This window comes from Trachypithecus francoisi, unplaced genomic scaffold, assembly GCF_009764315.1.
Source record: "Trachypithecus francoisi isolate TF-2019V2 unplaced genomic scaffold, Tfra_2.0 Lachesis_group2, whole genome shotgun sequence".
NCBI classification, from domain to species: domain Eukaryota; kingdom Metazoa; phylum Chordata; class Mammalia; order Primates; family Cercopithecidae; genus Trachypithecus; species Trachypithecus francoisi.
Genome location: NW_022681465.1, coordinates 22,403,793 through 22,426,529, shown reverse-complemented (window position 1 = coordinate 22,426,529; position 22,737 = coordinate 22,403,793). Strand labels below are relative to the sequence as shown.

The 22,737-nt window shown below is 43.3% G+C and overlaps 2 protein-coding genes across 5 annotated transcripts in view; one reads left to right on the top strand and one right to left on the bottom strand.

The window, feature by feature from the left end:
- Window positions 1–711: 711 nt before the first annotated feature.
- Window positions 712–22,737, top strand: part of CNOT6 (CCR4-NOT transcription complex subunit 6) — an 87,612-nt gene continuing 65,586 nt past the window's right edge. For 2 of the 4 annotated variants that reach the window (XM_033178880.1, XM_033178883.1), the window contains exon 1: window positions 748–1,132. The gene's annotated coding sequence lies outside the window, so the exon portion shown is untranslated. Of the gene's footprint in view, window positions 1,133–2,006; window positions 2,111–22,737 lie in introns of all 4 variants that reach the window. The other 2 variants (XM_033178884.1, XM_033178881.1) reach the window with 2 other exon arrangements.
- LOC117064806 (unconventional myosin-Ib-like) lies at window positions 11,666–14,397 on the bottom strand. Its single transcript, XM_033178888.1, has one exon. It carries the CDS (start codon window positions 13,934–13,936, stop codon window positions 12,878–12,880), a length of 1,059 nt encoding a protein of 352 aa, XP_033034779.1. The 5' UTR covers window positions 13,937–14,397; the 3' UTR covers window positions 11,666–12,877.

Here is a 22,737-nt window from a genome sequence, read left to right as displayed (position 1 = left end):
GACGTGAATGACAGGCGAAGGCATAAGGAAAAGGAAAAGGAGAGAAAAAGGGGAGGAGGATCAAGGAAAAGAGGGAAGAGAAGAGAGGAGATAAAAGCGGACAACCCGGCCGGGGGCGGTGGCTCACGCCTGTAATCCCAGCATCCGGGAGGCCGGGGCGGGCGGATCACGAGGTCAGGAGATCGAGACCATCTTGACTAACATGGGGAAACCCCGCCTCTACTAAAAATACAAAAAAAAATTAGCCGGGCGTGGTGGCGGGCACCTGTAGTCCCAGCTACTCGGGAGGCTGAAGCAGGAGAATGGCAGGAACCCGGGAGGCGGAGCTTGCAGTGAGCCAGGATCGCGTCACTGCACTCCAGCCTGGGCGACAGAGCGAGACTCCGTCTCAAAAAATAAAAAAAAAAAAAAGTGGACCACCCGAGGCGGAAAAAGAAGTAGATGAGAAACGGAGGAGCGCTAAAGAGAGGTGAAAACAGAAGTGCCAAGGCAGGAAAAGAGCGAGGAGAGCGGAAACAGAAGGAGACGAAGGATGGACGGAAAGAGGATGAGGACAGACCGGGAGGAGAGCCCGCAGCGCGCCGGACCGCGCCACCGTTCCTCAGCGCGGGGGTGAGGGGCGGGGCCTAGGCCGCGGCCAGCCGGAGCGACCCCCGCGCCAAAGGCCGGATGGTTGCGCCCAGCGACGACGGCCAATGAGCGGCCGGGATGTTGGCGTGCCGGCGGCGGTCCGGGCGCTCGCTGGCTGAGGGAAGGCGGCCGCCGCCATGATGCTTGTTTGCTTTCAATGAAAACGAGGGGGGCGCGGAGGAGGAGGCGTCGGCGTCGGTGGCGGCGGCGTCGGCGGCGCGGAGGCGAAGGCAGCGGCGGGCGCAGCGAGGAGGGCGAGGCCGGGGGCCGAGCGGGCGGGTGGGCGTAGTGGCGGCCCGCCGGGGCGGTTGAGGCGGGCGGCTGAAGCAGTGGCTCTCGGAGGGGGAACAAAGAGCAGCGACTAAGGCGGCAGCGGAGCGGCGGCGGTGGCGGCGCTGCAGCAGCGGGCGGGACTGGTATGGTGGTTCCACAGGTCAGACCCCGCTGCACTCACAGGGAGGAGGAGGCGGCAGCGGCGGAGGAAGGCGGCGCACCCCGAGAGGTGAGCGAGGCAGGCCCGAGGCCCGGCCGGGGCGCCGCTTCTTTCTGCGGCCGCGCACGGACCGCCCCGTCGGCCGGCCTAGGTCGCGGGCAACTTTAGTTTCATGGGCAGCGGGCTCGCCGCTCCCCAGGCTGGCGGCTGTTGGGGCCCCCTGGACGCGCCGCGATCCCGCCCGGGGCCGCGCCCCCGAGCCGAGTCCCTGCCGGGGGTTGTTGATTGACGGCGGCGGGCAGAGGGGAGGGGGCCGGCGCTGGGCTCTCGGGTCCCGGCTGGTCCTGGCTGCCGTCGCTGGAGGAGGCGAGTCCTTGTCCCCGGACTCGGGGCCAAGACGGGTGGCAACTTCGGAGAAGCGGCTGTCTGGGTGGCTCGCCGTGTGGGGTGTGGAACTTCGCACTCTGTGGCCGCAGTTACTGTCAAGCGGGAAACCCACTGCTTACCCCTCCCCTAAAATGTTCTTAAAATTCAGTTTAACGCAGATTTTGGGGGGAGAGGATGGGGTGGGTTACAGGTTAAAGAAGCACTTAGCATGCAATGAAGAGATTTATTTTATAGTATTGCTAAGGACTCTGAGATCGTACTGGTTTCTAGAAGCAGTTTTCTCTGGTAACCCAAATTGCACCCCTCCTTTTTGTTTTTCAACACTGATCTTTATATTCTTTGGAAACTTCATTTGACTCTGTACCTCCTTCACGAACTTCCGCGAAGAGCCTGCTAACCAACACCTGTAGCCTTCTGTTTTTAACTGTTATTGCCACTGACAACATTGTGAATGGTCATCTCGCTTGACCTTCTTGGATTTGTTGTTACTGTGTTAAGCTGATGTGTTTTAGATAATCTGCTTGAATTTGAGTTCCCATACTTACCTGTTTTCCAGGTGGATTGTCTCATTGTTAGTGCTGAATCTTCTTGCCTACTTGTATCTGGGAATTTAACTTTGAAGAGGAAGAGAGTGAATATGAATAACTGAAAAATAAAATGGTGTGTAGTAGCACTTTGTATTTTTTACAATGTACTAGAATTTACCACTCCAGAACAGATTTGTAGGCTGTAGGAGTAGACGTGGGCCATTGATCAAAAGGGTGGCTTTTTTGGAGAATTGCTGTTAAGACATTTATCACAGTCTTTATTTAATTTATTTATTGTTTTCGAGACAGGATCTCACTCTGTCACCCAGGCTAGAGTGCAGTGGCACAGTTCTTGGCTCACTGCAGCCTTTGCCTCCTGGGTTCAAGCGATCCGTCTGCCTCACCCTCCTGACTAGCTGGGACTACCAGCAGACACCACCACGGCTGATTTCTAAATTTTTTGTAGAGTCTTGCTTTGTTGCCCAGACAGGTCTCCAACTCCAGAACTCAAGCGATCTTCCTTCCTTGGCCTCCCAAAGTGCTGCAGTTACAGGCATGAGCTAACATGCCTGGCCATCACAGTCTTTAGAATGTCATGACTTTTAGAGTAAAATTTAGAATAAAAATTGCTTAATATCTTTATATCTGTGATCTACTCCAGGTGTTTTGTTTTAAACAAAATATTTGAACAGCTGCTAATGAGAAAACAGACCTAGAAAGGTGGAGGTGACTTGCCCATGGTACTGTAATTACTAGGGGAAGGACTGGGTTTGTGTGCATGTGAGAGCACGTGAGTGTATGACCTCATTGCTAGAGATTTATTCTTTTGGGTGGGTAGAGGGTATTTTAATGGTTAGAAGTTATTTCAGGTCACTTCTCAGTAGGTAAACGAGATGCTTAATGAAATGGTCAAAAAAGATTATGTAATTGCCAAGCATGATGGCTCACCATGTAATCCCAGCACTTTGGGAGGCTGAGGAAGGAGGATGGCTTGAGCCCAGGTGTTTGAGACCAGCAAGACCCTGTCTCAGAAAAATATGAAATATTTAAAGCCTGTGATAACTGTCACAACGTAGTGAGACCCTGTCTTGATCAGTTTTTAAAAATGGTGACAAAAGACATAGATATTCTTGTGAGACTGAAGATTTTCTCTGAAAGCCAATCATTAGGTAATTTACATAGTGTCTTGATAGTGGTGATGCAGCCCAGGCAGCTCCTTTTGAATATGCCTGTTCAATTTGTAGGTATTTTCAGGTTTCTTAAATGTTGTTGGCAAAGTAAAACTACAATTATTGGGAAATTTCAAACTGTTTTCTTTTGAGCAGACATAAGGTTGGTTTATAGAACTTGATCCTAACTACAAATGTGTAAAGGCATTGTAGGAATTTGCCCACTGTACCTGTAGTTTAAAAGTATGCATTTTATGCCAGGTGTGGTGACTCACACCTGTAATCCCAGCACTTTCGGAGGCCAAGATGGGTGTATCACCTGAGGTCAGGAGTTCGAGACCAGCCTGGCCAATATGGTGAAACCCTGTCTCTACTAAAAATACAAAATTAGCCAGGTGTGGTGGCTCATGCCTGTAATCTCAGCTATTCAGTAGGCTGAGGCAGGAGAATGGCTTGAACCCGCGAGGCAGAGATTGCCACTGCACTCCATCCTGGGCGACAAGAGTGAAACTCGGTCTCAAAAAAAAAAAAGTATGCATTTTGGTTAATGCTTAGACATTCCAGTACCTGTATTTGCCTTCTTATATTCTTTAAAGCATAAACTTTTTTCGTGGTGTAACAGAGAAAGATAATATATGTAAGACATACTGAAATAAATGGTTAAGGCAGCTCACAGCTATATTCTTTGGGCCATTAGGGGTGAGGGATCAATATGTTCAGCACATTTAGAACCCATTCCCATATGTAAGTAAGGTCCACTGGTTTGGGAAGCTCCACTTTAAAGCATTTATCACTTTGGAAAAGTCCTAATAGGCTCAGCTAAAAATGTATATTTTACTGGGAAAACCAGAGTTGGATTTGTAGATATCTTTATACCCATTACTCAAGGTAGTCATTTTACAACAAAGTGTGATTAATAAAACGCTATGTATCTGAAATTAAGAATTGCTGAGGCTGGGTGTGGCCAAGACAGGGTTTCTCCATGTTGACCAGGCTGGTTTCAAACTCCTGACCTCAAGTGATCTGCCCACCTTGGCCTCCCAAAGTGCTAGGATTACAGGCGTGAGCCACCGTGCCCGGCTTGGATCTATTTTTAACTTGGATATGGTGTCTCCTGAGTCTGTGGTCCCTTAAGGGACTTTAGGGCTATGTCCAGTTGCTCTGTAATACAGGGTCATTTAAAATCAAAATGTCAGTATGTTTTGGAAGAAGTTAAAAACAGTCAAAACAATGAAAATCATAACATGGTACTCATGAAAGTTCAGGTGTCGAGAACACTTGTCTTCTGAGTTAGGCTTAGGCAGGCTATAAACCTTAAGCTGGAAGATTCAACCCTATGCCCAATTGAAATCAAAGCCACCAAGCTTAAAAAGTTATCAGTATCCTGATGGTTTGCTAGGATATGCGTTGTAAACATTTTGTGAAATTTTGGGATGGCAGTTTCCTCTCTAGTAAATTATTGGAATTGGAATAGTGAGACTAACTTAAAGTCTAAGAAGTTCTCATACATCTGTTATTTATACAGTCAGTTTGCTGTAAAGCAACATATAGGTTCCTAAAAAATCACTCCTTTGCAGAATTGTGCAGTAGAAATGACTGACAAATGGGGTTGTCAGTGACACATTTAAAAAAGGAAGCTCTTTATCAGTGACACGTTTAAAAAAGGAACCTGGTAAAAATGATAGAATAGTTTTACACGTGTTGAATGGTTAAGAAATATATAGATACTGTAATAAATGTGGCATTTTGCCTTGAAAAGGCCTGGTTTGCTTGTGGAAAGGGATGTCAGAAAGGTTGCTGCTTATGAGTTACTGTGAAGTGGTAGAAGAATTACCTATAATCAGATGGAAGGTTGTAACACCAGAAGCGAATAGGTGTGGCCCTTAACACATAGTGAACTGACTTAGCTGGTAGGTGTTTGAAGTGTGTTTCATGTATTTCTACACCGTTCAGTTCGACTGGGTGCAGACTTTCTCCCTTCATCTAGTGCTTACGTGACAAAATAGCGCATAAATAAACAAGGTATGGATTGTGCTCAGATTGTTCTCTAATTTGTGTATCAGTTACACTGGAACAAGTTCACCTTTTCCTTTCTATTTTTTCCTTTTTCTTTCTTTTCCTTTTCCTTTTCTTTATTGACAGGGTCTTACTCTGTCACCCAAGCTGGAGTGATGATGACTTGCTGCAGCCTTGACCTCCCAGGTTCATGCGAGCCTCCTGAGTACCTGGTATCACAGGTGTGTGCCACCATACCTGGCTGATTTTTCTTATTTTTAGTAGAGATGAGGTCTCTCTACGTTGCCCAGTTTGGTCTCACACTCCTGGGCTCAAGCAGTCCTCCCGCCTTGGCCACCCAAAGTGCTAGGATTATAGGTGTAAGCCCCTGTACCTGGCCAAATTCACGTTTTGTTTTTCTCTTTTCTTTTTTTTTTTTTTTTGAGACGGAGTCTCGCACTGTGGCCCAGGCTGGAGTGCAGTGGCACCATCTAGGCTCACTGCAAGCCCTGCCTCCTGGGTTGACACCATTCTCCTGCCTCGGCCTCCCAAGTAACTGGGACTACAGAGACCCTCCATCACGCCCAGCTAATTCAAGTTCACATTTTCAAAGCAAGTTTTATAGTTAATTATACTTGTTTAATACCATTTTTAAATAGTACTAAAACTCAGTTTCAAAAATCCTTGTTGAACAACCTATGTCTCAGGTCCCATGCTACCTTTGTGGGGCTTACAGTCTTTTGTCCCAAGGAAGTTTATAGTGTTGTGGAGAAAGACAAACGAACCAATAGAATACTCATCAGATTATACAGTAATTAAGAAAGCACAAAACATTTTGGGCATGCTAAGGAAAGAGAAACTCATTCTGCTTGGAAAACCCAGGGAGTCATCTCAGAGGTCTTTAAGCTGGGTTTTAAAGGATGAATAGGGATTTGTTAGGTTGAGTAGGACAGGGAGAAGGAACAGCATGTTGGGAACAACTTGGGCGGTGGAGCATAGGACACAGGGATGAGAGGTGCAAGAAGAGTGGTCAGAAACAGCTTGTGAATAGTTGTAGGCTTTTTCATAAAGTGTTGGGATTTCCTGTATAGATAGAAATCCAGTGAGAGTTTAGGTGGATATGGGTGAGCAAATGGTTCATGTAACATACTTTTTCAGGAGGCACATAATGAAAATGTAGAAGCTGGATTAAAGGAGTTAGAGTTCATTTACATCCTGTGAGAGCTCAAGTACATTGGCATAGGGGATAGAAAAGCACAGGATACCAGAATTAGGGACAGAGAAGCCATAAGCTATAAAAAAATAGGAAAGAGTTGAGTATGATTCAGAACTTGTTTAGCTTGGAGAACTGTTGGTATGATTTAACTTGGGAAATAGAAGAACAGATGTGGGGCCGGGCGCAGTGGCTCAAGCCTGTAATTCCAGCACTTTGGGAGGCTGAGACGGGCGGATCACGAGGTCAGGCGATCAAGACCATCCTGGCTAACACAGTCTCTACTAAACCCTGTCTCTACTAAAAAATACAAAAAACTAGCCGGGCGAGGTGGCGGTGTCTGTAGTCCCAGCTACTTGGGAGGCTGAGGCAGGAGAACGGCGTAAACCCGGGAGGCAGAGCTTGCAGTGAGCTGAGATCCAGCCACTGCACTCCAGCTTGGGCGACAGAGCAAGACTCTGTCTCAAAAAAAAAAAAAGGAAGAACAGATTTGGACAAGGAAAGTAGAATAGTTTGATTTTTGATGCTGTTAAGTTTGACATACCTTCTGGATACTTAGGGGATATGTCTAACAGGTATCTGGACCAGACAGCGGCTGGGGGTTTGGTAGATTTGGTCATTGTATAGTTGGCGTTGGAAGTTAGGGGATTACTCAGAAGAGTGTGTGAACAAATGTTTTTCACCTTTTTGGCAGAGGTAAGATCCCCATTTGAGAATCAGTTAAGAATTATGGACTCTGCTGAAGAGAATGAAAGTATGCACATATGCAAGTGTGAAACTTAACTCGTGGACCACAAGAGGAGAGGACTAAGGGAACCCTAAGGAACAGCTAATATTTTGTTTTGGACAGGATTGAAGTAGTTCAAGAGATCAGGGCAGACCAGGAGAGAGTCACGTTGCAGATGCCAAGAGAGGTCATAGTGCCAAGAAAGAGGGAGTTTTCAGTAGTGATCGTTGTGCCTAGGTTTAGGGTGGGATGAGGAGATCTGGAAATGGGTTGATAGGATTTGGCAGGTGGGGGAATGAACGCAGGAAAAATTTTTGGGGGACCAGGGGATATATAAGTCAAATAGTAGATTGGGCGGAGGAGCAAATGGCAGGTTCAGATGAAGAAGGTTATAGGCTACTATTTGGAAAAATTTAAACTAGAGGAGAAGGAAAGAAGGGTAATAGTTTAAAGAGGAGACAGGGTCAAGAGAAGGTAGGCACCTGTGTTAGTCACCAGCTTTGTTTCCTTAAGTCCAAAACTTAGGAATTAACTTTATAATACATATTGCATGTATGTTTTTCAAACGTTCCCCTGATTTTTTGGTTGAAATGATTGCATTTTTATTTGGTCACACAAAACTGTTTTGCCTGTGGAATTTTGTGTGATTTCAAAAACAATTTTTTTCCTCATTAGAGGTAGAGATTATCTGATGTAAAATCATAATACTACAACTTTCAGCCTACAGTTACTAGAAGAATAAGATTTGCTTTCCTATGCCCTGTGCTAGGTTTGCACTTATGTTGTGCTCCATTGCCTAAACTTGGGTTAAATATTTGATGCAGTTTTAAGTGTAAAATAGTAGCAAAGAGGAAATCATTAGACATGGTCATTTTCTTTCCAAGTTATTGCTACAGACACATAGAGACTTAATAAAACAAGTTAGCCAGTGGCTCTGTATGTCCAAATACAGAGCATTACTGGTGATTCTCTAGGTGCATTGAGTGATTGTATATAGTTTTATTAGGCAGATTTTGATTATAGGGAGATAGGTGTATTAGTAATCTCTCCTAATTAAAGACCAAACAGATGAAAATATGACTTGACTACATTAAATCAAAAATTGTATTGCACTCAGCCTTTTGGGAGGCAAATATTTTTCTTCTGTAAGATTATGTATTGTTGCTAAGTAAACACTTCAGCATCATAAAACAATGTTTGATGAAGCTAACTGCCATGTTTTAGACCAGTAGTTTCCTTTGTTAATCTAAAATTATGACAATGATAACTATAGTTTATTTGAGACTAAAAAATTGTCATTTGGTTTTTAGTTTTGTGGAAACTATAGAAACTCAAAAGATTCAGGGGTTCATAACCACTGAAGAAAAAAGTAGTGTTGAATGCCAGTGGTGCAGTGAGCTCTGCTGCTTTACATGTATCTCATTTAATCCTCACACCAAAATTGTGACATAGATATCACCAATTTATAAGTGAGGAAATTTAGGCAATAAGATGATTGTAAGCCCATCATTTCAAACCAGTACTTGATACAGGTCTGACTCCAGTTTGGTTTTTTCTTTTTTTTTTTTGAGATGGAGTTTTCACTCTTGTCACCCAGGCTGGAATGCAGTGGAACAATCTCGGCTCACTGCAACCTCTGCCTCCTGGGTTCAAGTGATTCTCCAGCCTCAGGTTCCCGAGTAGCTGGGATTAGAGGTGCGCGCCACCACGCCTGGCTAATTTTTTTTAGTTTTAGTAGAGACGGGGGTTTGCCATATTGGCCAGGCTGGTCTCGAACTCCTGACCTGAAGTGATCTGCCCAACTTGGCACCCCAAAGTGCTGGGATTACAGGTGTGAACTACTGCGCCCAGTCCCAGTTTGTATTCTTACTGATACTGTGCCCTCCTTCCTTTTTCTTTTTTTTTTTTTTTTTTTGAGACAGAGTCTCACTCTGTCACCCAGGCTGGAGTACAGTGGTGTGATCTTGGCTCACTGTAACCTCTGCATCCTGGGTTCAAGCGATTCCCCTGCGTCTGCCTCCTGAGTAGCTGGGACTACAGGTGTGCGCCACCACACCCGGCTAATTTTTTGTGTTTTAGTAGAGACAGAGTTTCACCATGTTGGTCAGGATGGTTTTGATCTCTTGGACCTTGTGGTCTGCCTGCCTCAGCCTCCCAAAGTGCTGGGATTACAGGCATGAGCCACCGCGCCTGGCCCCTTTTTCCTCTTAACACACTCTCATGGTTTTATGACTGGATTGGTCCTTTGAGGTTAATTTGATAATATAGGAAGACCCAATTGTTGACCCAAATTTATAACCCTTTACACTTGTGGTTGATCATGTTGACATAATAGAGCTAAGTGGCAGAATCTGTGTTAATATTTATGCTTCTCTTGGTTATGGATCAAAAACCTCCCGAGAGTCCACGTAAGAGTACTTTTCATGCTAGTCAAAAGTTCAGTTATAAAACATTTCATTATTTTGGAAAAGGCAGTCTGTAGTCAAAAAGCAGTGTGTAGCTTTCACGTTTTCTGAAACATTATCAGTGGCCTTAGAGTAAGATTCTAGTGTTAAAGGCTTCTTGATGCTTTGTAAGGTCAACATTTTATGAATAATTTTCTTTCTTAGTTTTAAGGGGAAAAAACTAGTGGATCAAAACTGATTGCTTATACACTACAACCTCCCAAGTCATGTGTATCTGAATTAGCAGCTAGAATAAATATTGAATGGCTCAAAAGACCAAAATTCCCACTAGATAGTAGTACTTAGAATATTATGGTTCATTGTAAGAGCGGGGGCAGTAAATAGATTTTGGAAAGTCTGGCAAAAGGTAAGAAAAATGCAAAGATTCACGTTGGCATAAATATTACGGTGCTGAAGCAATAAACTAAATGGTGGTTGCTTGTCTCATGGTAAGAGAACAGATTTAGGATTGGTGACTTCCCCACTGCTTACCTTTTTAATCTTGGTGAGATTTTACTACACAAATCATGGTTTTGACTTCATACCTTACATTAGTGGGCAGACTTTAAAGGAATTTGCAAAACTGTGAGACAGTGTCAGTGTCACTCTTCTCACTAAATTTTACTTTGTTTTTTAAAATAGTTTTTATTAAAATGTCATTTAACATGTGATAGGTTTATTACTGTTATAGAGTTCGTAAATATTTTTAAAGTTCTCAGTTTTAATTGGATTTTTATTGATTATTGATAACTGTAACCCACATCAACGAAAGTTCTGAGGTACTAGTTAATTTTTAAGAGTGCACAAGGGCCCTGAGAAGGGTCCTGAGATCTGCTCAAAACACTTTGAGTGTCTTAGTGTGTTGTGGAGGGTTTGGGACTATAAAGTATAGATGAGGAGGTTAATTTGGGAAAGATGATGCATCTGAGACATAAACGAGGGGCTCACAGTCCCAGCAACATAATATTTGGATAATGAATGGAAGATTTTGGTCTTGCAAATGATAAAATTCTTGAGAATGAGGCTGTGGTAGAATAGAAAGACTAGCTTTGGAGTTAGATTGTCCCTGGTTCAAATCCCAGCTCTACAACTCAGTTACTTTGAGTGTGCAATCTGGGACAAATTACATAAACTCTGGGTCTCAGTTTCCCCTCCTATAAGATGAAGGTAGAATCTACCTTGTGGGGTGCTGTGAGAATTAAATTGAGGTCATATAGGTAAATTATTGCGTAGTAGTTGAAAGCACAAACTTGAATCAGACTTGGGTTAAAATAACAGTTGTGCCATTTAGTATCCTCGTGACCTCAGGAAAGTTATTTATTCTCCGGACCCTCTCTCTTTATATAAAGATTATAATAGTGTCTGCTTATAAGAATACTGACGGTTAAATGAGACAATGCATGTAAAGTGCTGGATAGACCTGGCAGGTAATGAGTGCTCACAGAATAGTGGCTACTCTATGCCTAGTGCAGTACATGGCAGACAGGTACCCAACACCCTTTTGCCATTACACCTATCTGTTTGATGTTTGCTCTTACTGTGCCATTGTGTCCCTAAGATTTTATGTAGTTTAACCTTTAAGTTTGCCCCCTTGCTCCTTACCTCAGGCTATCCCAGAACCAGTATTCTTAGTTCCCTTGGATATTGAAGTCCTTTCTGTTTTCTCTAGATTTTGCGTTTTAGATAATAGTTTTTCTTATTCCTAGTAAGTTAGGCACTGCTTTTAAGGCTTCTTTTGCACTCTTGACAAAATGTTTGCTTTTATGCTATCATGGTTTCTCCCTTTGAATTCATATAAGCATTACCTGAATATTTGACAAGTTCTGGAGTTATAAAAATATTTAAGATTAAGTGGAAGGAGCCTGTATTACAGAATGTGAGATAAAAAAATACTAAGGCAGGGTTTTTTTTTTGTTTTTGTTTTCCTGAGAATTTCTTTATGTGAGCAATTTTTAAAAATACAAAAGTTGAGAGAAAATCCCCAGAAAATATTTTCAATTAATGTTTCTGGTTTATAAAAGATAAGTGAAATTCAGTTACACAGAGAACATATAATGTTTGGATTGTAAAGCCTTCTGAGAGATGATACATTGACACACACATATGAAAATAGCTTGAGATACAAAAATACAGTTGTGATTCAGCAAATGGCACCAAATTAGAACAATTTTATTATTTAACATAATACCAATGTATATACATTATCTTCCCAAATAAGAAACAATTTGATTCCAAAGTTTAAAATGTAGTTTCCAAAATGAACCCTTATAAATTTGAAGGAATAGAAAGAAAGCCCTGCAAATTACATAAATTTAATTTTGATCCATGACTAAAATAGGCACCCTGTACCAATCACCTTTCTCATACAAAAATGTGTATTATAAATAAAACTTTCAAAAAAGATCTTGGATGTTTTATTGCACATCATACAGAATGTTTACTGCTATCCGAATGGCTTTTAGCCCTTTACTTTGTTAGGTGTTTAAAATATCTACTCAAATTTGGGTGAAAACAATATTCTGGAGATATTATCATTTCGAGGATCATATATGACATTTACCAGAAACAGAAACATATAATCTTACTGGACTGCTTCTGTCACTTTTTCTAAAATAAGAATGACTTCTATTTTCTACTGTTACAAGTAATTACTAGAGGTTTAAACAAATTAAAAGTCTGTTCAAATGTCAGTTTTCTTTTTTTCAAACAGAAACCACATGTAGAGGGATTTAACCCTGTTGTTCATCTCTGCCCCCTCTTAGGACCAGCCCTTCTTGAAGCCTATATTGTTAAATATCATACTACAGGGTTCCTAATAATGCTGTCCATCACTAACAGTTATTGTTTTGGTCTCAACATTTCTAAACCTTCTTAGATGTCGTTAAACCAGCACAAATCAGCCAGAATGCAATGGTCTCAAAAACAAAAAGGTTCCTAATAAGTTTTCATACCATCTAGCACAGGGCCTAGCATAGAGTAGTCATGGAATAAATATTTGATGAATGAATGCAGTATCTTTTAAGACCATTTCCTATACTTATATGAATTAATGATTTATGAGTAATATGCTGATTTAGGGTACACAGATTTAACATGATGACTAAACGAAGAACACATCAGACATGAAAATAGACAATGTTAGTTTCTACAATCCTGCTCCAGGACAGAACATGTATTTGAAAGGTTAAAACTATTCCGATAACAAAAATTGATTAGTCAAATATTTTTATTTTGCCAAAGAACTCTAAAACCCTTTGGTGATTCCCAAACATACAATGAACCCCAAATAAAACAAAACCAAATTGCACTATTACAAAGAAACAAGTCCATGAAAGTAGAGAGGAGGCGCCAGTTAAGGGACAGCAACTTCAAGGAGAGGGTTGTTTTTTCGTTTACATGTTGGGACACTCCCATTTTTCTGGTTTCCCTGAATAAACTTCACACATACTTTGTCTTGTCTGAACTGTACCAGGAACTCATCAGAAATCTCAATATTGAGCTTCTGTTTGGTTTGGCTGAGAGTTGTGCGATAGAGCTTGGTGGCCATTTCAATCAGGTGATCACTGCTGAAGAGAAAATCTCCTTTACTAGCTGCTTCTGAGCCCTCTTTGAGGTGGACGGCGAAGAAGCCATCATTTTGTGAGCTCATTGATACCTTGGTCACATCCACCAAGGGAACCTCTGACTTGATTTGTCCAGACTTTTGGTCAGCAAGAAGGAGATTATTATTTGTTAAGAGGAAAATCCAAGATGTACTCTTCCCATTAGCACGGTTAATTTTGTTCATGACTTCAGCAATGATAATCTTTTCTTCAATGGCATCTTTGAGTTTCTTATACTTGGGGTTCTTGTTGATTTCCAGGTAAGCCCCTTGGAATGGTTGCCCAACACTAGATGGGTATAAAGCCTTCTTGTCTTTGAAGAGTTCACTGGCTTCTAGTTTCTCTTCATAAATAAGTTTCTGCTGGTCTGTGAATTGGTCCCTGTATTTTTTACACCTCCGCAAGTGGAAAATCCTTTTTAGCTCCTTGTGAGTAGAATCCAAGAATAAGTAAGGTCTTGAGGGCCAATTCTTGTCTATTGGAGATAAGGAAGGCATCTTATTTTTCATTTCCAAGAAGTATTTTTGCACAATTCTCTGAAGCGTGAACTCATAGATTTTCTTTCCGGCATTGGCTCTGAAGAACTTCCTGTATTCTCTACGTACCTGGGTCCCATGCCAATATGCAGCAATGGTCGTGACTGCTTCCTTACAGTGCTTTTGATGCTTCAGTTCCCGCAGAATTTTTCGAGCCTTCCAACCCCGGATATAAGACTGAATTACTAAGGCGGAACTCTTTGTCTGCGGGTACCTCTTTTGTTGCGCATATCTCCTATACCAGGCAGCAATCACAATTTGGCTTTTTTTCATTAGCAGGAAGTGTGTGCGGCATTTCCACCCCTGGTATATCTTCTGAATGAGAGTGGCCAAGTCCTCCAGGCGTTGCTTCCTCAGGTCTTCTAATTTGAATAATGTTCTTGGGTTTCAGATGAAAATCTTTGATCTACCAAAGGAGTATTCTTCCACGGGAATCTCTAATTCATTAAATAGGACCTCCACACCAGACCTGGCTGGTCCTTTCCAATGAGGCCATGTCTGTTTACAAAGCATTTTGTATCTTTCTAGGCAAGGTTCATAGGCCTGTCTGAAGGGGTAGCCTGCCCTCCGCCCTCGGACGTTCTCCAAAAGCCCCAGGTACCTGATCTGATGACACACTAGAGCCTTGGTGAAGATGTGTGCTGGTTTTTTATCATTCGGTTTGATACACCTAATACAGTTTGGGTTCTTGGTCTGTAGTTCTTCATCAGAGTGGCCACGGATGCCTTGAACTGTGAGCCAAGGCAGGGTTAATGAATATAACAGTAGACATGTTTTCAAGGTTTAGCATAGCTCAGAGCTGGAAACAGTAAACTTCTGTGTTTGGGAGGGATATGGAAGAAGGTTGTAATGGACCTTTTGAAGTTGAATGTCTGAGTTGGCATTTGAAGGATGACTAGGGGCCTTTTGGTGTCTGGGGCATTTCAGACCGAAGACATAGCATTGCTAAGGCATGAAAGTTTGTGAAGGGTAAGTGGGAGTTAGGGAGATCCCAGATGATGCTAAGGAGGTTTACAGAGATCGAGTCAAACTCAACTTACTTGTTGTGTAAATGCGCCTGGGTTTCCTGTTTCCAAGGGTGTTGAGATGAATAAGATATAGTTTTAGGGGCCCAGTGTGGTGGCTCATGCCTGTAATCCCAACATGTTGGGAGGCTCAGGTGGGCAGATCACCTAAGGTCAGAAGTTTGAGACCAGCCTGGCCAACATGATGAAACCCCGTCTCTACTAAAAATACAAAACAATTAGCCAGGTGTGGTGGTGGGTGCCTGTAATCACAGCTACTCTGGAGGCTGAGGCAGGAGAATCACTTGAACTCAGGAGGCGGAGGTTGCAGTGAATTGAGGTCACACCACCGCACTCCCACCTGGGCAACAAGAGCGAGACTCTGTTTTCAAAACAAAACAAAACAAAAGATAACAGTTTTAGGAATATGATATACTTGTGTTTCTAGGACTGTCACTTTGGACAGTGTATTTAGTACATTCTTGCACTGCTGTAAAGAAATGCTTGAGATTAGGTAATTTTTGAAGAAAAGGTTTAATTGGCTTATGGTTCCACAGGCTGTGCAGGAAACGTAGCTGGGGAGGCCTCAGGAAACTTAAAACCATGGAGGAAGGTGAAGGGGAAGCAGGTAGTCTTCACATGGCCAGAGCTGGAGGAAGTTGGGGTGGAGATGCTACACAGTTTTAAACAACCAGATCTTGTGATAACTCACTTTCTGAGACAGCACCAAAGTTGAAAAGCTACCCCTGTAATCCAGTCACCTCCCACTAGGCCCCACCTCCAACGGTGGGAATACAATTTGACATGAAATTTGGGTAGGAACACAGACCCAGACCATATCAGACAGTATCTAGGATGGATGAGAGACGGGGAGAGTGGTGGAAGAAAGAACATGGGTCTGAGACTGAATAGCCCAGGTAAGAGGTGAGGGGATTAAGGCAGAGTGGATGGGAGATTTAGGAAGTAAAATGGGTTAGAGTTGGAGACTGAATATGAAGCCTGTGATTAGGTGAGGAAGGGTCAAGGATATACTCATATTTTTGGCTTGGAAAACTGGGTAGTAAGCATAGGAGAAAGGGCAGGGTTGAAGACCAAGATGATAATTTGTTTTTTTAGTTTGAGACGGAATCTTGCTCTGTCACCCAGGCAGGAGTGCAGTGGCGTGACCTTGGCTCACTGCAACCTCTGCTACCCAGACTCAAGCGATTCACCTGCCTCAGCCTCCTGAGTGGCTGGGACTACAGGCGCACACCACCATGCCCAGCTAATTTTTGTATTTTTGGTAGAGACGGGGTTTCACCATGTTGGCCAGGATGGTTTTGATCTCCTGACCTTGTGATCCACCTGCCTCAGCCTCCCAAAGTGCTGAGATTACAAGCGTGAGCCACCATGCCCAGCCTAGTAAATTTTTTTATTTTATGTTTTTATTTTTTCAGGGCAAGGTCTCTCGGTCACCCAGGCTAGAGTGCACAGGTGCCATCATGGCTCACTGCAGCCTCAATCTCTAGAGCTCAAGCAGTCCTTCCACCTCATTCTCCCAAACAGTTGAGACTACGTGTGTGCCAGCATGCCAAGCTAATGTATCTTGTTTTAATGAATTAATTTATTTATTTTATTTTATTATTTATTTATTTATTTGAGAGGAAGTCTCGATCTATCGCCCAGGCTGGACAGTGGCGCGATCTTGGCTCGCTGCAACCCCTGCCTCCCATGTTCAAGCGATTCTCCTGCCTCAGCCTCCCGAGTAGCTGAGACTGCAGGCACGTACCACCATGCTCGGCTAAGTTTTGTATTTTTAGTAGAGACGGGGTTTCACCATATTGATCAGGCTGGTCTCAAACTCCTGACCTCGTGATCCACCTTCATCGGCCTCCCAAAGTGCTGTGATTACAGGCTTGAGCCACCATGCCCGGACTATTTTATTTTATTTTAATTTTTTTGAGACATGGTCTGGTTCTGTCACCCAGGCTGGAATGCAGCGGTGCAATCTCGGCTCACTGCAACCTCTGCCTCTTGGGCTCAAGCCATCCTCCTACCTCAGGCTCCCAAGTAGCTGGAACTGTAGGGGTGCGCCACCATACCTGGCTGATTTTGTTATTTTTTCTACAGAGCAGGTTTTGCCATGTCACTGGTCTTGAACTCCTGAGCTCAAGTGATCCTCCGGCCTTTGCTTCCCAAAATACAGGGATCACAACTTGTGAGCCACTATGCCTGATTTTTTTTGTTTTTGCTTTTGTTTTTTTGAGATGGAGTTTCGCTCTTGTTTCCCCACCTGGAGTGTGATGGCAGATTCTCGTCTCACTGCAACCTCTGCCTCCGGGTTCGAGTGATTCTCCTGCCTCAGCCTCCCAAGTAGTTGAGATTACAGGCATGTGTTACCACGGCCAGCTAATTTTTTTTTTGTATTTAGTAGAGACGGGGTTTTATCATGTTGGTCTAACTCCTGACCTCAGGTGGTCCACTCGCCTCGGCCCTCCAAGGTGCTGGGATTACAGGCGTGAGCTGCCACACCCAGCCTGATTTTTTATTTTTATGTAAAGACAGGATCTCCCTACACTACCCAGTCTTGAACTCCTGGGCTCAAGTGATCCTCCTGTCATGGCTTAGTAAGACCTTTTTGATATCTTGGTTTTTTTGTTTTTTTTTTTTCACTAGCTTCTCTTTGTTAAATTCCTCCTATGCAACTCATATAGTTGGCTTTGGGAGATTATCACAGGGTTCTAATACCAAGATACCTGCCATAGTATCATCACCAGTTTATAGAAGTAGTCTCAAAATGTGTAGTTATGATTTAAGTTTTGCCTATTGGACAAGAGTAGTTATCTTTTGCAGAAGCTTTTTGTTGTTGCTGTTTTTTTTTTGTTTGTTTTCCCACAAGGAGAGACTGATGATAGACATTTGCCACTAAGGATAGCTTCTAAATGAGGTTTATCATCTGTAAACTTTTTTTTTTTTTTTTAAGAGCTGTCGTTTTACTGTGTTGCCCAGGCTGGAGTGCAGTGGCTATTCACAGGTGCAGTCATAGCATGCTATAGCCTCAAACTCCTGGACTCGCCCTATCTGCCTACCTCAGCCTTCCGAGTAGCCAGGACTTCTATCCATAAAGTTTAACTGGCCAATATGTGAAGGAAACCTGACTAGAAAGAGAAGGAAACAAATGTGATGACATTGGGAGGCAGCAGATTTTGGGTTTGAAGTGAGAGTAGAAGTGCCTTAACTGAATTAAGGCTGTGAGAAAGGCTTATGACTGTAGTCTAATGGAGCCAGGTGGGTTTATTTATACTAGAGGCACATAATTTTAATTTGTAGAATTCAAATAATATACTCGTCAAAAACAGCAGGTGAATATATTAAAGAATGTGGTAGGCCTGCCATCTCAGTCATAATTGTAATTTGAAATTCCATAGTATGGGTATTAAAAAAATAGCATTTATTAAATTATTGTCTTTATATGACATTTTAAGTGTTCATTATCTAAAAGTTTTCAATGTACCTATAAATGAATTGTCATTTAGATTGTATTCAAAGAGGGATTAATTTTTGGGTGAGTGTCTTTTGAGTAGTGACTTGGGGCTTTTTGTTTTATAATAATGAAAAATAGGACAGTTACTTTTTTTTTTTTTGAGACAGAGTATCATTCTTGTCACCCAGGTTGGAGTGCAGTGGTGCCATCTCAGCTTACTGCAACCTCCACCTCCTGAGTTCAAGCTGTTCTCCTGCCTCACGCCTCCTGAGTAACTGGGACTACATGCACCTGCCACCATGCCTGGCTAATTTTTATGCTTTTAGTAGAGATGGGGTTTCACCATGTTGGCCAGACTGGTCTCGAACTCCTGACGTCAGGTGATCTGCCTGCCTTGGCCTTCCAAAGTGTTGGGAGTACTGGAGTGAGCCACCGCGTCCAGACAGGAAGGTTATTTTTTTGGCGTATGTTTGTAATTTGATTTCCTTTCTTTGGATAATTCCTTTTCCATTTTTAAATATAATTAAATTTTGGGGGTCCAGGCACAGTGACTCATGTCTGTAATCCCACCACTTTGGGAGGCCGAGGCGGGGAAATCGCTTGAATCCAGGAGTTCAAGAACAGCCTGGGCAACATGGCAAAACCTTGTCTCTACAAAATACAAAAAAAAAGGCCGGGCGTAGTGGCTCACGCTTGCAATCCCAGCACTTTGGGAGGCCAAGGTGGGTGGATCACGAGGTCAGGAGATCGAGATCCTGGCAAACACGGTGAAACCCCATTTCTTCTGAAAATACAAAAAATTAGCCGGGTATGGTGGCGGGCACCTGTAGTCCTAGCTGCTGGGGAGGCTGAGGCAGGAGAATCGCTTGAATGTGGGAGACGGAGGTTGCAGTGAGCCACGATCACACTACTGCACTCCAGTCTGAGTGACAGAGCAAGACTGTGTCTCAAAAAAAAAAAAAAATTAGCTGGGTCAAAAAAAAAAAAAAAATGAACCTGTAGTTCAGCTACTTGGGAGGCTGAGATGGGAGGATCGCTTGAGCCTGAGGAGGTTGAGGCTGCAATGAGGCATGATTGTGCTACTGTGCTCCAGCCTGGGCAACAGAGTGAGACCCTGTATCTGAAAAAAGAATAAACAATTTTAAAATTAAAAAATTTTTTTTTTTTTTTTTGCTGAACAACATGTCTCTCTGTTGCCCAGGCTGGCCTTGAACTCCTGGGCTCGAGGAGTCTTCCCACCTCAGCCTGCTGAGTAACTTGGATTACAGGCATGTGCCACTACTGGCTCCGTGTTTAACATACCACTCTTCCTTCTTCCCTTTCCACCAAAAGCATGGCTTGGAACTCATTGCTCATCATCTGTTTAGAAATTTGTAGAGTTTCATTCAGCTCTCTTCTCACTGTAATGTGTGAAAATAATGGACTGTAATAAAGACAGGATCTTTGGAAAGATGAGTTGAATTTTAGTCTTCTTCTGAAAGTTGTGGATTTCAGAATGGTCTTTGAAGAATACTTAACAAAATTTCGTTTTTGTTTTGTCTAATCTTGCTTTGTGTAAGGCATTCATGGTTCTGGTTTTGTGAGAAAACAGCTTGTGAGCAGACCCACTGTGGAGGCTAGGTGGGAAGGATGGGGTAACATTTAACTTAACCTTGAATTACGGGTAGAATTTCAGTGTGAAAATGGTATCACTAAATGCTTGGAGATAGGGAAGAGTGGAGCATATCTGAAGGATGGCAGTTTGTCTGCCAGTTGCAGCAAAAGATATAGAAGAAAGTATTGGGACAGAAATCTGGAAAGGTGGAATATTTTGAATTCTTGATGAATTTTTCTCAGCAGTAGAGATCTTAAAGGGGAAGAGAAGGGATGATATAGAATCATCATTTTAAGTGGGTATAGGACCAGAAATCATTCCAGCTAAACATTCAAATTTTATTATTATTTTTATTTATTTATTTTTGAGACAGTGTCTCAATCTGTTGTCAGGCTGGAGCGCAGTGGCACAGTCTCGGCTCACTGCAACCTCTGCCTCCCGGGTTCAAGCGATTCTCCTGCCTCAGCCTCCCAAGTAACTGGGATTACAGGCATGCACCACCATGCCCGGCTAATCTTTGTAATTTTTAGTAGAGACGGGGTTTCTCCATATTCGTCAGGCTGGTCTCAAACTCCCGACCTCAGGTGATCCGTCCGCCTCAGCCTCCCTAAGTGCTGGGATTACAGGCTTAAGCCACTGCGCCCAGCCATTTATTTATTTATTTGTTTGAGATGGAGTCTTGCTCTGTCACCCAGGCTGGAGCGCAGTGGCACAGTCTCGGCTCACTGCAAACTCTGCCTCCTGGGTTCACGCCATTCTCCTGCCTCAGCCTCCCGAGTAGCTGGGACTACAGGCCCTCGCCACCAATGCCCGGCTAATTTTTTTGTATTTTTAGTTGAGACGGCATGTCACTGTGTTAGCTAGGATGGTCTCAATCTCCTGTCCTCGTGCACCACCCACCTTGGCCTCCCAAAGTGCTGGGATTACAGGATTGAGCCACCGCACCCAACCATTTATTTATTTTTTGAGACAGGGTCTCTGTCACTCAAGCTGGAGTGCAGTGGCACAATCAAGGCTCACTGCAGCCTCCTCCCCAGGCTCCAGTGATTTTCCCGCTTCAGCCTCCTAAGTAGCTGGGACCATAGGCGTGTCCCACCACACCTGGCTTTTTTTTTTTTTTTTAATTTTTAATTTTTTATTATTATTTTGAGACATTCTTGCTCTGTCGCCCAGGCTGTAGTCAGTGGCACAATCTCGGCTCACTGCAAGCTCCACCTCCCAAGTTCAAGCGATTCTCCTGCCTCAGCCTCCCTACTCTCAGAGTAGCTGGGATACAGGTACGTGCCACCACGCCCAGCTGATTTTTGTACTTTTGGTAGAGAGAGGGTTTCACCATATTGGCCAGGCTGGTCTTGAACTCCTGACCTCGTGATCCACCCGCCTCCGCCTCCCAAAGTGCTGGGATTACAGTTATGAGCCACCACGCCTGGCCCTTTTTTTAATTTTTAGTTTTTGTAGAGACAGGGGTTTCCCTGTGTTGCCCAGGCTGGTTTCCTCCTGCCTTGGCCTCCAAATGTACTGGGCTTAACAGGTTTGAGCCACACCATATGTCTGAAACTTCTCGATTTTATAGTCGGATGTCAGCTTCACTGTAATCACAGCACTTTGGGAGGCCAAGGTGGGTGGATCATGAGGTCAGGAGTTCGAGACCAGCCTGGCCAACATGGTGAAACCCCATCTCTACTAAAAATACAAAAATTAGCCGCGCATGTTGGCGGGCGCCTGTAATCCCAGCTGCTCGGGAGGCTAAGGCAGGAGAATCGCTTGAACCTAGAAGGCAGAGCTTGCAGTGAGCCGAGATAGCGCCACTGCACTCCAGCCTGGGTGAAAGAGTGAAACTCCATCTCAAAAAAAAAAAAAAGTCTGCTTCACAAAGAGCTTGTTTTACTGAATTTTGCAGTGTAATTAGCACTTGGCTTTAGGTAGAATAATCTAAGTGGTATTTAGGTTAGTTGTAATCCTAAAAACATAAGTACCAATTAGAAGAGGCCATTGTAATGGTTGAGGAAACAAGAATTAAAGTCCTAAATTCGAGTGGTGGTAACAAAAATAAGAGAATTGTAGTGTGAGTGCATGATTGTGAGGTTTTTGTTGCTTTCTAGTTGCTTAAGCTGTAAGATCATGCATTTCTTATTAATTCTTTATTTATAGTACCTGGCAGAGTGCTTGTCACATTGAAGGTGCTCAGTGAATATTTGTTGAATAAATGATTCTGTAAAGAAAACTTCCTTAAGAAAACATGGTTCCACTGTATTGAATGACTTCTGGATTTTTTTTCTATGGAAACCTGATTTTGGTCATGAAGGAAAAAATAGAACAGTTCATTAGTGTAATTTGCTAGGTATTACACAAGACATTGGGAGATACAAACTGTTTGGAGGTGACATATGCTGTGGTAAATGTATGGTGTGCATGCAGAGTGGGGAGTACTGAACTTGTTCCCATGTTGAGGAGGGCTTACAGAGGCTGTAACATGTCGTCTGAGTTCCTGTGAAGAGAAAGTAGGAGTTTAGGAGGAAGGTTGTCTTTAGTAAAGAGATTAGCATGTGTTGAAAGACTTATATTTTAGGCTGGGTGCAGTGGCTCACATCTATAAACCCGGCACTTTGGGAGACTGAGGCAGGAGGATCCCTTGAGGCCTGGAGTTCAAGACCAGCCTAGGCAATGTAGTGATGCCCCCCCATCTCTACAAAAAACCAGAAAATACTAGCTGGGTGTGGTGGTGCCTGAGCCCAGGAGCCTGTGATTGCACCACTGCACTCTGGCCTAGGTGACAGCGAGACCTTGTGTCAAAAAAAGTCTTAGAACTAGGTTTCCTCTAATTAGGACATTATAGGGTAGCATGTGTCAAAGAGCTGGAGATAAGTGAGAAAATAGCTAAGTTGAGGTAGTAGAGGACTTTGAGGTTTGAACTTTATGTAGGCAGGCAGGCAGGGGCATTTAAAGTTTTAATAGGAGAGTGGCATGAGCAGGTGCATATGAGGAAGGTAATCATTGGCAGTGTAGGGAGGAT